Source organism: Canis lupus, chromosome 34 (assembly GCF_011100685.1).
Source record: "Canis lupus familiaris isolate Mischka breed German Shepherd chromosome 34, alternate assembly UU_Cfam_GSD_1.0, whole genome shotgun sequence".
Classification (NCBI taxonomy): domain Eukaryota; kingdom Metazoa; phylum Chordata; class Mammalia; order Carnivora; family Canidae; genus Canis; species Canis lupus.
In genome coordinates, this window is record NC_049255.1 from 19,473,402 (window position 1) to 19,489,215 (window position 15,814).

A 15,814-nucleotide genomic window follows, 5' to 3' on the forward strand; every position below is an offset into this window, starting at 1 on the left:
GGAAAACAGTATTTCTATAGTAAAGGTATCAGTGCTTTGTCATAGTTTCTGTTGTTTACTTTTTAGTTTTCATTATGGTATTTCTGGACTTACAAATAGTTTTTGTTTATAGGTTGCAAAATTTACCAATATTTTCATTTTGAATTTTTCTACCATTTGCTCAGCAGTCACCTCATTTTTGTTTCTCCTAGTTTGTCTACAGTCAGTATTTTATCATGTAACTTTTGATCCTATCTGGAATTAATTTTAATGTATCTTGTAATTTTTTCAATTTTTTAAAGAGAATAACCAGATATCTCAACAATCTTCCCTTTTACATAAATTCGTGACAATCTTCATTCCATAATTGTCTCTTCCAAAAAATTTCTTCTCTGTTTCTGTACCAATACCACCACCCATAGCTTCACAGAAAGTTTAAATATGTGATTTATTATCTAGTGTTTATATCTTCAAAAGCAACCTTAGAATAAGTTTGTGAGAAAAACTTACATTGCCACATAGATTGGAATTGGATTACATGCCTAAATTAATTTGAGGAGAACTGGCATATATGCTCTTTAATCTTTTTAGTCAAGAATTTGGTATACATCTCTGTTTAGACAAGATTCATTTTATAATTCTAAAGTGGTGGGATATTTAAAATATATATACCTAGAATATTGCTCACTAATGATATTTCTAGGTTTTGTTTTCTTTTGTTTGTTTTTGGTTATTGTCATCAGAAATTAAACCCTTTTGTTTTTATTTTCTTCTATTATTGGAAACAAATGTATACATTTTTATGCATTTTTCTTACATCCAGCAACTTCACTGAATTCTTATTAGCTCTAACAGCTTTTCATTGATTCTTTGATTGTTGTATGTATACAATAATATCTTATGCAAAAAATGTTTTTTCTTTTCTGAAACTCATTTTTTTGTTCCATGTCTTAATGAATTGACCCAAATAGACAGACATAATTTCTTAAATACCAGTGATCACACACCATCATGTTTTATTCCTGATTTTATTGGGAAAGCCTCTAGAATTTTGTCATTATGTATAATACTTGCTGTGGGTTCCAGTAGACGTTCTTTATCATGTTAAGGAAGCTTCCTAACATTCCTGTTCTTTAAAGAATTTTGTTTTATTTGTTTCCTTCTTAAATAAGGAATTGATATTGAATTCAGCAAATGGTTTAGAATAGACTTTAAAATATCATACTATGTTTTCCTAATTTAATCTGTTAGGTTGTTTTAACAACTTTCCTAAAGTAATCTTTAGGTCCCTAAATTAAATTATGTTTGTTTGGTGTTAATTATTCTTTAGATATGCATTTGGATTCTATTTCTAGCTTAGGAATTCTACATCTATATTTAGAAGTGAAAGGAGTTTAGCAGTTTTCTGGGTGTGTGTTTGTATATTCATTCTATTTTTTCAAGTTTCGATGTCGGGGTTATAATTTTACAGAATGAAAATAGTTTGCCATTATTTTAATTTCCTAAGTTAATTTTTTTAGTCATCTCTACACTCAACGTGGCTCAAACCAACAACCCTGAGATCAAGTCACATGCTCTATCTAGTAAGCCAACCATGCACCTCCACCACTCTTTTCTATATTCAGAAACAGTTTATACAACAGGGAAATATATATACTTCTTTAATTTTTAAAAGTATTCATCCATAAAACATCTACATTGTTTGGAGGTGAGAAGTGGAATGTAAGTTTAGAGTAGGAGTAGCATTCTTTTCTTTTCTAATCATTGGTCCATTCAGGTTTTCTTCTTGTTTTTAAGTCAGTTGGTTATTTATAGGGTTCCAGAAAATTATCTATTTCTTTGGAATTTAAATTATCATACACTTGTTCATGATATTCTCTAGTATTTTTATACTTCCCTGTATACTTTGCTATGTTGCCTTTTTTATGTGCTTGATTTTTCCCTACCTCAGGAGTGATCTTTTGAATTTATTATTTAATGCTAGTGCTTTGTGTTTTCAAACTTCTCAGTCTTTCCTTTACCTTCATTGTTTTCTCATTTTCCCAAAGCCTGTTCATTATTCTTTTTCTTTAACTTTTGATATAAACACCTAGACTTTGGATTGTTTTGTTTTGTTCTTGCCTCTCCCCTTAAATTATGAAAGAATATAAAACCACGAGTTAATGCTAAATGGTGCTCTGGCAACATGATGTGGAATTTGTTTTGTCTTTTATTTTTTCCTTATCCAAGGAATCCTAACTATTTAAGTAAATGTGTCTATATTTCCAAGCAGCTAGTCTTTATTTGTTTATTTGTTTAAACTTACATTATTAATTTTCAGGGAGTTTTCTTTTTCTTTTTGGTGCTGAAGCCAAAGAACATGGCCATGTTATTTCTGATTTGCTAAATTTATTGAGCCTTTTTTGTGAACTAGTGTGGAAGTGATTAAAAATTTTGTACCACACTTATGAAAGAGTCATTTTAAATCCTGTGCATCATATGAAAGTATGATTGAAATATATCTTTATTATGTTATTCAAGCCTTCTATGACCTTATTTATTTTTTTAATCCATCTGGCCTGTCTTAGATTTATGGTGTACATTAATTTTTCCCACCACAACGATTTTTATCCATTTCTATTCCTATATGTTTTCTGCTTTATTTATCCTGATTCTGGGCTTCTATACTACGTGTTTTATAAAAATAAAATAATCAGGACGCCTGGGTGGCTCAGCGGTTGAGTGTCTGCCTTTTACTCAGGGCGTGATCCCAGAGTCCTGGGATCGAGTCCCGCATCAGGCTCTCTGCATGGAGCCTCCCTCTCTGTGTTTCTCATAAATAAATAAAATCTTTAAAAGAAATAAAATAAAATAATCTTTCTTGCTATCTTTGTGAGTTTTTCATTATCTTGAATTTTACTTTTTCCAGTATTAATGATGCTTTAGCTCTTATTTTGTCATATTTGCCTCCTATAGCTTTGCTCATCCAATATATTTAAATTTGATCTTTTTTATTATAAGATATTATACTTAAAGATGTAATACATTAATTTTGTTTTTAGCTTAATCTAAAAGTCTTGCCTTTTTAAAAGGCATATCTGTTCACTTATATGGTTATTATTTCTCTACTAGGTATTCTTGTCATCTTGATTCACGTTCCTATGGGCTTGCCACTGTGTTTGTTGTTGATACTGTTAACTAATTGTTTTTTTATTTTCACTTTGCAATCAGACTATATTTTGTTTTCATTTTCTATGTGATGATTTGTAAGGCCAACATCCTATTTTGAGTCATACAAGTTGTTTATGTTAAAGGTTCTTAAAAATGTTTTTTTACTTTTTGTATTTATATATATTTTTAAAACCAGGATATCGGTGAATGTACAGATCATGCACACATGGATCTTCAGCTAAGAATTGCTTCTTTCTCGCAGAAGTGTGAACTCTTTCCAGGTATGAGGTGATACATATTAATGCTCTACTACTGCCTGTTGGTCACTGACAGCTGGCAAAGTCTTTCCCCAGGAGTTGTGCTTTGGTTTCCATGTCATGCCACAAAGTCTAGCTGATTGGCAGACCTTTCCAAGAACACCTGACCCCATCTCTGCCCACCTGTGCTGCAGCAGGATGCAGCTGACACTGCTCTGCAAGTAGCCAGGAGGGATTATGGTGACCACAAGGTGAAATGGCCGGCTGCTGGGTACAACACCAGCTGATCTTCCTTGTGTGCAACATGTCCCTATGTCAGGTGCTGTAAATTGGGAAAGCTGCATCTCATTTTTAACCACTTAGAGTAAAATCTTTTCAATGAAAGATTTTTTTTTAACCTACATGTTTTAATGGAGGGGAAGGGAAATACTGCAAGATTATATAAGGTCAAGTCCTCATTTCTTATACCAAGAGTTAGCTTTTCTCATTCCTGAGAGATAGTTGGATGCATTCCATGATGAGAAGCACTACTGAAGCTGCCTCCTCACCAGAATCATAGGACTTAAAATTTTCCCACTAGAGAGTCATTCCTTTAAGTAAGATTTGTTCTTTACAAGTTCTATCAAAAATACAAAAAGTTAGGAAAAGTACAGTGTATTGATTGAGCCACTAACATCTACTGATTAAATGTTTCCCTGAACACACTTGGCTCTGAGAAGAGGGAAAGAGGAGAGGCCATAAGGTAAAAGTCAGACAGACAACCTCTACACACTCACTATGAGCCGTGGGCTGTCCCATGACCCCCTTAAATGAATGTCAGATCACGTGCAGGGGAGCTACTGGACTAGACTTTTCCTTCCCCTGCACATGCTAACTTAAAACCTGTTTCTTTCAGGGGAAGATTTTGTACAACCACCTTCCAGGATTTGCCTTGGCTGCCCCAAAAAAATACCTGTTGACAGCCCAGAGCTGGAGGTGCCTCTGACTCATTCCATTGCAAAGCTTAACGCAGAGAATAATGGAACTTTCTATTTCAAGATTGACAGTGTGCAAAGTGCAACAGTACAGGTCTGTAAATTATGCTACAAAAGTAGTGATGTTATAGCCTATGTGGAAATTGCTGACTCGTTTTGCCACTGTCCTTGGCTCTGCACAGAGAACCAGCATACCTGGGGAATAGGTTTTGGGAGATTTGAATTTCAAGTGCCAGCCTTGCTGCATTCTTTGTGTGTGATCTCAGGAAAGTCACTTCAAACATGTTATTCCATTTTCTATCTGTAAACAATAGGGGTGAGGATCAAATAAGAACATATGATGTCAAAAAAAAAGAACATATAACGTCAATCATTTTTTCAAACTCCAAAGTGCTCTGTAATTACTAGCCACTATTATATAATTAACAAAATTCAGTGCTAGGAGAAGCAAGACTTACTCTCTACCTTTCTAGACTCATTCTCATAGTAGTATTGCTTAGTGCCTTGGGCTTGGCCTCATTGGTCTGTCATTGTCCAGACTCTTCACATTCTCACCTGCATGTCATTTCTACCCTGCCTTGAGTGCCCTTCCCTCCTACAGATGTACCCTCTGGGAATTCATCTCTCTCTCTCCATGTCCTGTCAATAGAGGCTAAAGAGTGTCCTATTCCGGGGGTCAGGAGACCCAGCTCTACCAAAATACCACCACCATCCTGAGTGATCTTGGAGCCACTCGGACTCACTCAACTCTTGTGGTCCCATCTGAAAAATGAGTGGCTGGATTACTAGACCCAAATTCATTCCACTCCAGCAGCCTTTAACCAATGTTTTTATGGACAAAGTCCCATGATAGATCTCACAACTGGCTTCCCTAAATACCAGCTAAAGAAAAGTAATCAAAATAGAACCACACTTTTACACCAAAATAACATAATCTTTATAAACTGATGAAAGAAGTATCACTAAAAAAAAAATCATGCTTTTGGCTCAATATTGAATTTGTAGAAATATAAACTAGAAGGAGTCCTGGGCTGTCTGGGTGGCTCAGTGCTTGAGAGTCTCTGCCTTTGGCTCAGGTTGTGACCTCGGGGTCCTGGGATCAGGTCCTGCATCAGGCTCACAGCAAGGAGCCTGCTTCTCCCTCTGCCTATGTCTCTGCCTCTCTCACTGTCTCTCATGAATAAATAAATAAAATCTTTAAATAAATAAACTAGGAGTCCTTATATACAGTGATATTCATTGCAGCTTTAACTATAACCCCCCCCAAAAAAGGTAAACTATCAAAATGATCAATAATCTAGAAATGATGAGCTCTATCTGGCATATCCTTACAAAGGAGTATTAAGCAGCAATTTGAAAGCATCTTTGTGAGGCTCTTGGTGCGGTCAGTAACTTGTGTTAAAATATGCAGTGAAAAACAAGAGGCCATAAAGCTGAGCATGTCTTCTGTCCTCAATTGTGTCATTAAAAAGCACAGAGGACAATACTGAAAAGAAACAAATGCCTTAGACTATTCACAGTGCTGGTTTTTAGGTGATGGCACAATGGGCTCTTTATGTTCCTCTTTCTAGTTTCCTGTTTTAGTTTTATAACTGGAAGAAGCCCTCTAAACAAACAGTATCCAAGGAAATCAAACCTGACACTGTGTCTCCTACTCGGGCCCTTACTCCTGTTCCCGATGCCAGCACCCTCTCCCTGGTCTCCTGGCATGTGACCCGCATCGGGTTCCCTCAAGGAGGCTACTAATCCATGCTCCTCCTGTCTGTCCACTCTTCTCCTCACTTTACCTCTCTGCTTTCCTGTGCCTTATTCTTCATGATGCAGGAGTATGTGGTCCTCTGCCATTTAGTGCAGGTCAGAGATCTGCCATCAGGAAGAGAACCTCTCATGCCCAAGCATGAATATCTAGTCATCTTGCTGGTTCGAGCTCTGTGAATTAGCTAATCAACACTCTCGTGTGTGTGTGTGTCTGTGTGTGTGTGTACACGTTAGTGTGCGTGAAGGATGCCAGGGAACAGCAGTAGGTAATGCTGTGAATTGAAGGGAACTGACATCCCTTCTGTTGCCAGATCATCCTGAAATCTTGTGAAAATTTCAAACTTACTCTCAAGAGGTGAATCGGTCTTCACTATGTTTGCATTTAAAGAGAGCAACTTGACTGCTCGGACTTAGATATTCAAGGCAGCCTGGGTAGAAGCAGCCCATTTACTAAAAACTCAATGCATCAGGAGATGATTTGCTAAGAGCCAAGCTCTGAGTGACCAATCTGCCAAATGGTGGCTAAAGATTTGTTTTACAATCATAAATACACATAGTTGAGCACCATTTTAAGAAATATGGCATCATCAAAATAATTGAGGGCAGAGAGGATAATATTGTTTGGAAACTGTTGCAGAAAATTTTCTGAATATGAAGAAGTTTTAGAAATACCTTAACAATTTGTTTTGCTTTTGTTTTTCCTTTTATATATATATATATATATATCCAAGTATGATATTTGATTTACATCTAAATAAGTATAAAAGAGCTTTTGAAAGATTAAAAAAAACACATTGTGTCATAGTTCAAAGTCTTTTTCTTTTTTGATCTCTTTTCTTGGTGATTTTTAAATAATGCTATGTTTTAGAACTGACAGGGTCTTAAATTACATGAAATGCCACAGTTTGCTTCCGGGAAAATTTATTGCACAGTAAAACAGTACAAACATATTTTGTTTTTACATGTAAAATGATGTTAAATTCGAGGCTCAGATAAATAAATATAAGTGGCTTTCCCTCTCTGGAGTGGGACAATTTTGTTGTTGTTGAGGACTTACTGTCGGTATATAGCATTCCTGACACTACCTAATAAAAGCCAATAACAATCTTTTTAATAACAAAAAAAAAAGATTTGTTTTACAGTTTTAGTTTTGCCTTGGCCTTGCATGTTTAGTCCTGTGTGAATGCATATCTATTTCAAGCTAGTTTTGTATTTCAGAAACCAAGAACTTCTTAAATCCTCCTTGTCTCACACACATGAATGGTTCTGATTTCTATCACATGGTGCTTGTCTTGCTTGCCCCTCCCCCACTGCTGCTGTCCCCCCACCCCCACCCCCATCTGTCAGTGTTCCTCCCTGCCTCTGCTCGGATGAATATGCTTCAAGGATCTGTGTGTGCAGGCTGAGGAGCTTCTCCTTTGACAAAGCCCTAGAAATGTCCAGGAGTATGTATGTGTCTAAGACTTGATACAAATGGCCAAATTACAAAGTTCTTTGCAATTATGCCGAAATACATTCACACCAACTGGGTATAAGACACTGACTGAGGATCATGAATTATATTCCTACCAGCAGTGATGGAGGCTGCACGCTCCCCATACCTGGCCAACAGCAGGCATCATCACTGGCTTCCATCTTTGCCAACATGGAAGATTAAACACAATGTTGCATTGCCTTTTGAACGTGCATATCCTTGGTTATTAATGAAGTAAACTTTTTTTTTTCCAGGATAAATGATCATTTTAACTTCTTTTCTGAAATGCCTATTCATGCCCTTTGCACATTTGCTTTGGCATTTGGGCTTTTTATTGATCCTACATCATATTTGTCCCAAATTGCCTTGCTACTTTGCCTGGTGTGATTTTTGAGAATCAGTTTTCATTTTTGTCTAGTCAAATTTAGATATTTTCCCCTTCCTTTAGGTTTCCATCCTCTGCTCTTCACCTAAGAAAAGCCTTCCTCATCCTAAGATCTGATGAATAGTTATTTATATCTGTCTGGCTCATTAATTTAAATTTGTAAATGCCTTTGGAACTTATATTGCTATATAGCGTTCTCCATTTTAAAAACAAAACTTGAGGGAGATTCCTGGGTGGCTCCATGGTTTGGCGCCTGCCTTCGGTCCAGGGTGTGATCCTGGAGTCCCTGGATCGAGTCTTGTGTCAGGCTCCCTACAGGGAGCCTGCTTCTCCCTCTGCCTGTGTCTCTGACTCTCTCTGTGTCTCTCATGAATAAATAAATAAAATCTTTAAAAATAAAAACAAAACTTGAACAGGATGGATTTAAGCAGGGAAGACTTCTGATAAGAATAACACCTGATGATGATAGTGATGTGGATGTGACCTTCGAGGCCCTCAAATGGAAGATGGTATTAGGTCTCTTTCATTCCTCTCCTCCAGACCCTGAATACAACGGAGTCTACAGCTGTGGTTCGCATTATATGTTGTCAGCTTTCTTAGGCAATATCATATTGATCAGTTAACTCTAAGGCCAAAAAATTTGATGAAAGTATATCCTGAAATGAGCAAGAAAACTTTGATGACCAAAGTATAGACTCTAAAACCCTCTTAGAAACTTCCTTCCTACTTACATGTACACTTGGAGTTTTAAAAGTTAATTATCATATTTCTCTTAAAATTTTAACCATGCTTACCCAGCAAGACAATACCAAGAATGAGAGAAGAGGAGCTTAGTTCTTCCTATAACTCTGCTTTCCTCGCTGGCCTTCCATCATGCTTTCCCCATGTTTTTCCAAAGTATAAAGATATAAGGAAGACTGCTAAGGTTTGTTTTTCTAAAAATGGGATTGTAGTATCACCCTGTAACTTCATTTTTTTCAATAATGGTCATCCTTCTAGGTCAACAGATATACTTGATGTATTTTCTTGACAACTACATAATCTCTCTCTCTCTCTCTCTCTCCTTACACACACACACCACACACACACAGAGTTTGTTTAGACTACGATAGCAAAATATCAAAGATTGGGTGATTTAAACAAAAGGAGTTTATTTCTCACAGTGCAAGAGGCTTAGAAGTCTAAAAGCCAGCCAATTAGGGCCCCCGGTGAGGGCTCTCTTCCTGGCTTGCAGATGGCCACCTTCTTGCTGTGTCTTCAACTTGAGAGAGAGAAAGAGAGAGAGAGCGCGCGCTCTGGTCTTATAAGACCCTTCTAAAGAAACTTCTTATAAGGATACTAACTCCATTATGAGGGCCCTACCCACATGACCTCATCTAAATCTAATTGTCTCCCAAAGGCTCCATCTTCCAATACCATCACACTGGAGGTTAGGGCTTCAATATATGAATTTGGTGGGAGACACCGTCCATGACATACACACACACACATATACACACACATATTTAAATCCTAGAATTAAATACCAAATAACTTGGTCTAGAAACCACATCAAGTTTTTAACAATTAATTTTAAAATATTTTTGTCAAGTGTCTTTCTCAGGGTATAAGGAATATAAGATATGGCATTTTATTTTATTTTTAAAAAACATTTTATTTATTTATTCATGAGAGACACACAGAGAGAGAGAGGCAGAGATACAGGCAGAGGGAGAAGCAGGCTCCATGCAGGGCACCTGATGTGGGACCCGATCCTGGGATTCCATGATCAAGCCCTCAGCCAAAGGCGGCGCTAAACCGCTGAGCCACCCAGGGGTCCCCCAAGATATGGCATTTTAAAATGACTTAAAAAGTCATACTTGGGATTTTGTTGAAGTCAGAGTAGTTTAAAAACACGAATTTCATTTTTTAAATAAATAAATAGGATGTGCCTCTTCTAGACAAAAAAAAGGGGGGGCTATAAATTGCTTAATGGAAAACAGCACTGTATAATGATTAAAGCTGGATATTAAAACATATTATTTTTAAAGAATTTTTATTATTTATTTACTTGAGAGAACAAGAGAGTGAGCATGAGCAGGAGGAGGGGCAGAAGGAGAAGGAGAAGCAGACTCCTGAGCTGAAGCAGAATCAGCTGAGCAGGGAGCTGGATTTGGGGCTTGATCCCAGGATCCCAGGACCTTAACCTCAGCAGAAGGCAGACACTGAACCAACTGAGCCACCCAGGTGTCCCTAAAACAATCTTAATATAAAAAAGAAAGAAAAGCAAATTCGAAAATCCAAATAATTTGTCTAATCACGTAATTTCTATAGTGGTACTAACTCAGCATTTCTCTGATTTAAGATTTGTCAGGATGATAAGGCATTTCAAAGAAAATATTTAAGTTTTCCTTCCTACTTTTCTTAGATTCTATTACAACGTGAGTCCTTGAATTATTCGTGAATTTTGCAGCTGTTAAACAATAAAACTCAAGAAAACATTAAAAAAAATTATAGCTTGCTTCCTCCCCCATTTAGAAAAGGAAATGAGACCAGCCATTAGCCAAATATTTTTCACGTGCATACAAGTTGAAGGTTTTGTTGTCAAACATTTGTACTTTTCTGTGTAACTCTCATTTGTTCAGTATACAATTAAAATGTCAATATTCTCCCCCCAAAGTTCAAGTATTAATTAAGCTCCTACTTTGTGCTAATTAATTATCCAGATGGTGGCTGGAGAGAAATTTTTTATCCAGTTTGTAGCCAGGGAAACCATGTGTTCCAAGGAAAGTAATGAAGAATTGGCGGAAAGTTGCCAGATCAATAAATACGGAGTGAGTAGTAACACAACTGTGTACTTGTTCTCTGGAAAACTTTTTGATGTTTTATACTTGTTTAAGCATCTCATGAATAACACTGTTCTCTCTTTTGGCTTCTGTTTTCCTGGATAGGAACAGCTAAAATGTGAAGCCGAAGTGTATGTGATCCCTTGGGAGAAAAAAATTTACCCTACTGTCAACTGTCAGTCACTGGGAAAGGTATGATTCTAATTACTGTCAGCCCTGGACAATTTTGTTCATTCTGAAAAGTCATGTTTGGGATTGAAAATGAACCATTATTTAAATGAGTTAGGAAACTATCTTTTTTTTAATTTTTTTATTTATTTATGATAGTCACACAGAGAGAGAGAGAGAGGCAGAGACACAGGCAGAGGGAGAAGCAGGCTCCATGCACCGGGAGCCCGACGTGGGATTCGATCCCGGGTCTCCAGGATCGCGCCCTGGGCCAAAGGCAGGCGCCAAACCGCTGCACCACCCAGGGATCCCGGAAACTATCTTTTTAAAATGAGGGAGAACTTCCACATTTCTGTGCTGACCTCTTTATGGCCAGACATGGGAGCAGCGGTCCTCATAATTTTTGTCACATCTTGTCAGCGTGCCATGGTCAGGGGGCCCTCTCCTGGTGAAGTGCAGGCCCTGCCGTGGAGGGCTGATGCTAACTGTACCCACAAGGATGCCTGCGGTAGGGCACAGCTCTCCCATGCCCACCGCTCAGGGCCAAGGACCTCTGGAGAAATGCCTATCTCAGCCCCCAACTCCGCATTTATTGACTCAAAATCTGCATTTTAAGATGATCGCTAGGAACTCATACCCATGTTCAAGTCTGGGAAGCATTAGTTTGCATCATTTTTTTTAATTTTTAAAAGGTCCCTGGGAGGTAAAACTTACCCCATTGTCAAGGATGACATAGTAAATATTACAAAGATGCTGAGGTCTAGGGTGAATAATAACATTACCAAGTGCATTCTCTGTCCCAGGCACTGTACTGAGAGCTTCATACGTATTTCATTCCTGACACTTCTGTGAGGCAGGTGCTGTTATTATCCTCTTTACAGATGAGAAAAGTGAAGCCATGATGCTCAGATTCAAATCAGAGCCCATCCTATTTGCTATGATGCTGATTATTAGTAGGGTCTGACTGGTTTGACTCCCCAAGCCAAGCTCTTTGTACTACCAAATACTGCCTCTGAACATCACATTCTCACAGGTAGTGAAAGCGTAGGTGGAAATAACCCACAAGTCCATATCTTCAGTGCAATTTGCCTCTTCTTACTTTTTTCTTATTTTTTCTTACTTTTTTGCCATGTGTTGATGTGTATATTGTCTAACAAACATTAAATAAAGACTGCGTTTCAAGCTGGTGAACATGTCCTAATGTGTTTCAATCCAACAAAGTAGTTGTGGATATATGCTCCCTAGATATTCAGCTCATAAAGCCACTTAGGGCCTTTTAAGACAAAAACAGTTAATTATGCTAATAGAAATAGTATCAATGAATAAATAATATGTTGTGATTTTTATATAATCATAGATGTGGAAGGTACCCTAGAGATTATGTAGTACCACCACCCAATTTTTCCAAACGAAGGAAAAACTCCCCAGCTTAGAGTATTAAGAACAATAATCAAAGGGCTGTGGAAGGGGAGGTGGGTGTGGGTAACTTGGTGACGGGCACTAAGGAGGGGTAACTTGGTGTAACTTGGTAACTTGGTGACGGGCACTAAGGAGGGCACTGATGGGATGAGCACTGGGTGTTATACGATATGATGGCAAATTGAATTTAAATAAAAAAATAAATAAAACTAAAAAAACCCCCAATACCTACAAATTATAAAATCAATAAAAAACACTTTCATCTCCTCTGGAATATAAATATAATATTTTTTAAGATTTTATTTTTTTATTCATGAGAAACACAGAGCGAGAGGCAGAGACACAGGTAGAGGGAGAAGCAGGCTCCTTGTAGGGAGCCCAACATGGGACTTGATCTTGGGACTCCAGGATCACATCCTGGGTCAAAGGCTGGCGCTAAACTGCTGAGCCACCCAGGGATCCCCTAATATAGTATTTAAAATCTGATAGATTTGCCCTATTATAAACCAAGGTAGCATTGCCAGGACTCAGTCCCTCCTTTCTTCTTTGATAGTATGGTTTTCACAGATGAATGCATTCATCTTAATATTCCCTATTTAGGTCATATTGATGAGAAGGCCTCCAGGTTTTTCACCTTTCCGATCCTCATTCATGGAGAAAACAGAAAAAGGAACAACTGTAAGTTCACCCCACAATTCCATGGTACCTGTACAAGATGAAGAGTGGGATTCAGGAAAAGAACAAGGACCCACTCATGGGCATGGCAGGGGCCATGAAAAGCAAATAAAACATGGCCATAAATATAAGCATGACCAAGGCTATGGCCACAACAGGGGACATGGCCTTGGCCATGGACATCAAAAGCAACATGGCCTTGGTCATGGAGGTCAACGGGAACTTGACTTTGATCTTGAACACCAAAGGAGACATGGCCTTGGCCATGGACATCAAAGGGGACATGGCTTAGCCCATGGACATAAATATGAGCATGGTCATGGCCATGAAAAATATAAAAATAAAAGAAAAGACAATGGAAAGAACAATGGTCGGAAAACAGAGAATTTGGCAGGTTCTCCTGAAGATAGTACTACCTCTTCTGCACAGACACAAGAGAAGACACAAGGGCCAACAACCCTCCCTTCCCTAGCCCAGCCAGGTATTGCAGTTACCATGCCTGACTTTCAGGACTCAGATCTCTTTGCAGCTGTGATGCCTAACATACCACCAACTGCCACAGAGAGTGATGATGATTGGATCCCTGACATCCAGATAAAGCCAAACAGCCTTTCATTTAACCTGATATCTGACTTCCCAGAACAAACCTCCCCCAAATGTCCTGGACGCCCCTGGAAGCCAGTTCATGGAATGAATCCAACTGTGGAAGTGAAAGAATTTCATGATTTCGATCTCTCTGATGCTTTGTATTAATTTATGCAGCCACGATTCTTTCTTTAACACTTCATTGTTCCTTCTCCCCATTGTCTAAATGTCCTAATATAACACACCAAAAGCCATCAAGCTTCAAAACAGCCTAGAGAGAAGGGGTGAGACCCCCAATGGGGACACTGTCAATCTCAATGGAGGACATAAAACTGTGCGCAGTATTCTAAATCCCCTCTGGGTCTTCCTCACAAGTTTTCTTAACTAGCACAGAAAATGGACAAACTCATGTGCCTTATGGCCTACTGCAATTTGCTTTTCTGATAACAAATATGTACCTCAAGATGTATGTCATCAACTTTCATACAAAGATTCTTTTTTTTTTTCATACAAAGATTCTTGACATTCTGAATAAACTATGGCATGTGGTCCCTGAACACATGTAAAAATAAGGGAAGTCAAGAGACTGAATGATGAATCTCTTGCTGGGAAAAAAATAATAATGGAACCTCCAGAGGTTAAGGAGGGACAACAAGGAAGCAAGACAGAGCAGCCTAAGAGAGGACAGGAGGAAGTAAATTAATTGACTTTCGGTTTCCAGAATGACTAGTATACCAAATAGTTACTCCCACTGGACAAAGCTGTCCTGATAATTCTCTTTCTGGGTGAGAGGGTTTCTTATGCATCAATAATTTACATTTACTCAGTGAGTGCCCTTTGCAGCAAGACTTCCAAATAGGAGTTTTCTGCTTGCTCATTCTTGCCCAGGCTGCATTGAGTGATCCTTAGCTTATCACTGACTTTAGTGATAAGGATGGAAAGCCAAGAAAGTAATGTAGAGACAGTCTTGCCAAGGAAAACATTCTTTAAATAATTGACAAGGGAATATCATGAGACGTGATGCAAATTTCATTCAAAAATTTTATGAGGAAATTCCTCTCTAGCCTCACTTTATGATCATATCATCTTTTTGCAATAACGTTGAACAGCACTGATTTTTTTTTTTTTGCAGAAGAAAATAATACGATTGTCTTTAATTGCCTTATAAAATGAGGGAAGGATATATTTTACAACCCTTGCTGTCGTTTTGCCTAGGGAAACAAGATAGAGCTTTAAACAGCTACATTTACCTGTGGATGAATGCATCACTGCTACTTCAATTTCTGGGATGTATTTGAACCTCTGAGTTTTTATTTAATTTCAAATATTATCTGTACTTTTAAATAAAGAACAAATGATGTAGGAAAAAAGTCTCATCTTGTCAAATGGTTGCTTCGCTCTTCTTTTATTGAATGATCACAACAGATTAACAGAGTTTTGCTATACTTACAGAGGCGCCTAAGGCTCTGCGAGTACAAGGGTCGACCTCAGGAGGCAGGGGCAGAGCCAGAGCCAGCACCTGAGAGTGAGGTCTCTTGACCAGTGGGCAGAATCGTCACGCCTGACACAGTAGCTCCAACAACCTCTATCATCAGCCCCGCATGGAAGGACAAGAAGATGGGATAAAATTTAAAGAGAAAAATGCCACCTACTATTCTGTTGCTGGGTGAAATAAAGTTCAGTCTTGGTGCATTCCTGGTGAATTTATGATGGTCTTCTTTTGGCCACACCCATCCTACAGCAAAGCCCAATAGATAAGAGAGCCAGTATCATGGCTCTATCGTGAAAACTCCTAGCCCAACTCTAGAGTGCTCTCGCTAGCCAAGGCAGGAGTCCCTTAGGTGAGACTACCTTACCACCAAGACCTCATCATGGGTGCTAAGTTTAGTGTTAGTGAGTCATGTTTCTACTAGAAACCTAAGGACTCTCTACCTTCCCTTCTTCCTCCTCTCAATTGTCCCACTAAACTTAAGACTAATTTGTCTTATTATAGTTTTTTATGATCCAGATGATTACCAACAAGAAAAAAAAAGCTTTTGTTAATGTGATGTCTACCAACTTCTCGTTATTAGAAAACATCTAACCACAAAAAAAAAAAAAACAAAACATTTTTAAAAATCTTTTAAATTATCTTTCTGAACTGGGTAAAGAAGAAAATAGAAATC

At 38.0% G+C, this 15,814-nt stretch overlaps 1 protein-coding gene across 1 annotated transcript in view; it reads left to right on the forward strand.

The window, feature by feature from the left end:
• KNG1 (kininogen 1) overlaps positions 1 to 15,352 on the forward strand; it is a 28,551-nt gene extending 13,199 nt beyond the window's left edge. The window contains exons 6-11 of the mRNA XM_038583644.1: positions 3,326 to 3,410; positions 4,282 to 4,454; positions 10,683 to 10,790; positions 10,908 to 10,994; positions 12,990 to 13,067; positions 15,102 to 15,352. Coding sequence (XP_038439572.1) covers positions 3,326 to 3,410; positions 4,282 to 4,454; positions 10,683 to 10,790; positions 10,908 to 10,994; positions 12,990 to 13,067; positions 15,102 to 15,188 — 618 coding nt within the window. The 3' untranslated portion in view covers positions 15,189 to 15,352. The remainder of the gene's footprint in view (positions 1 to 3,325; positions 3,411 to 4,281; positions 4,455 to 10,682; positions 10,791 to 10,907; positions 10,995 to 12,989; positions 13,068 to 15,101) is intronic.
• The last annotated feature ends 462 nt before the right edge of the window (positions 15,353 to 15,814 follow it).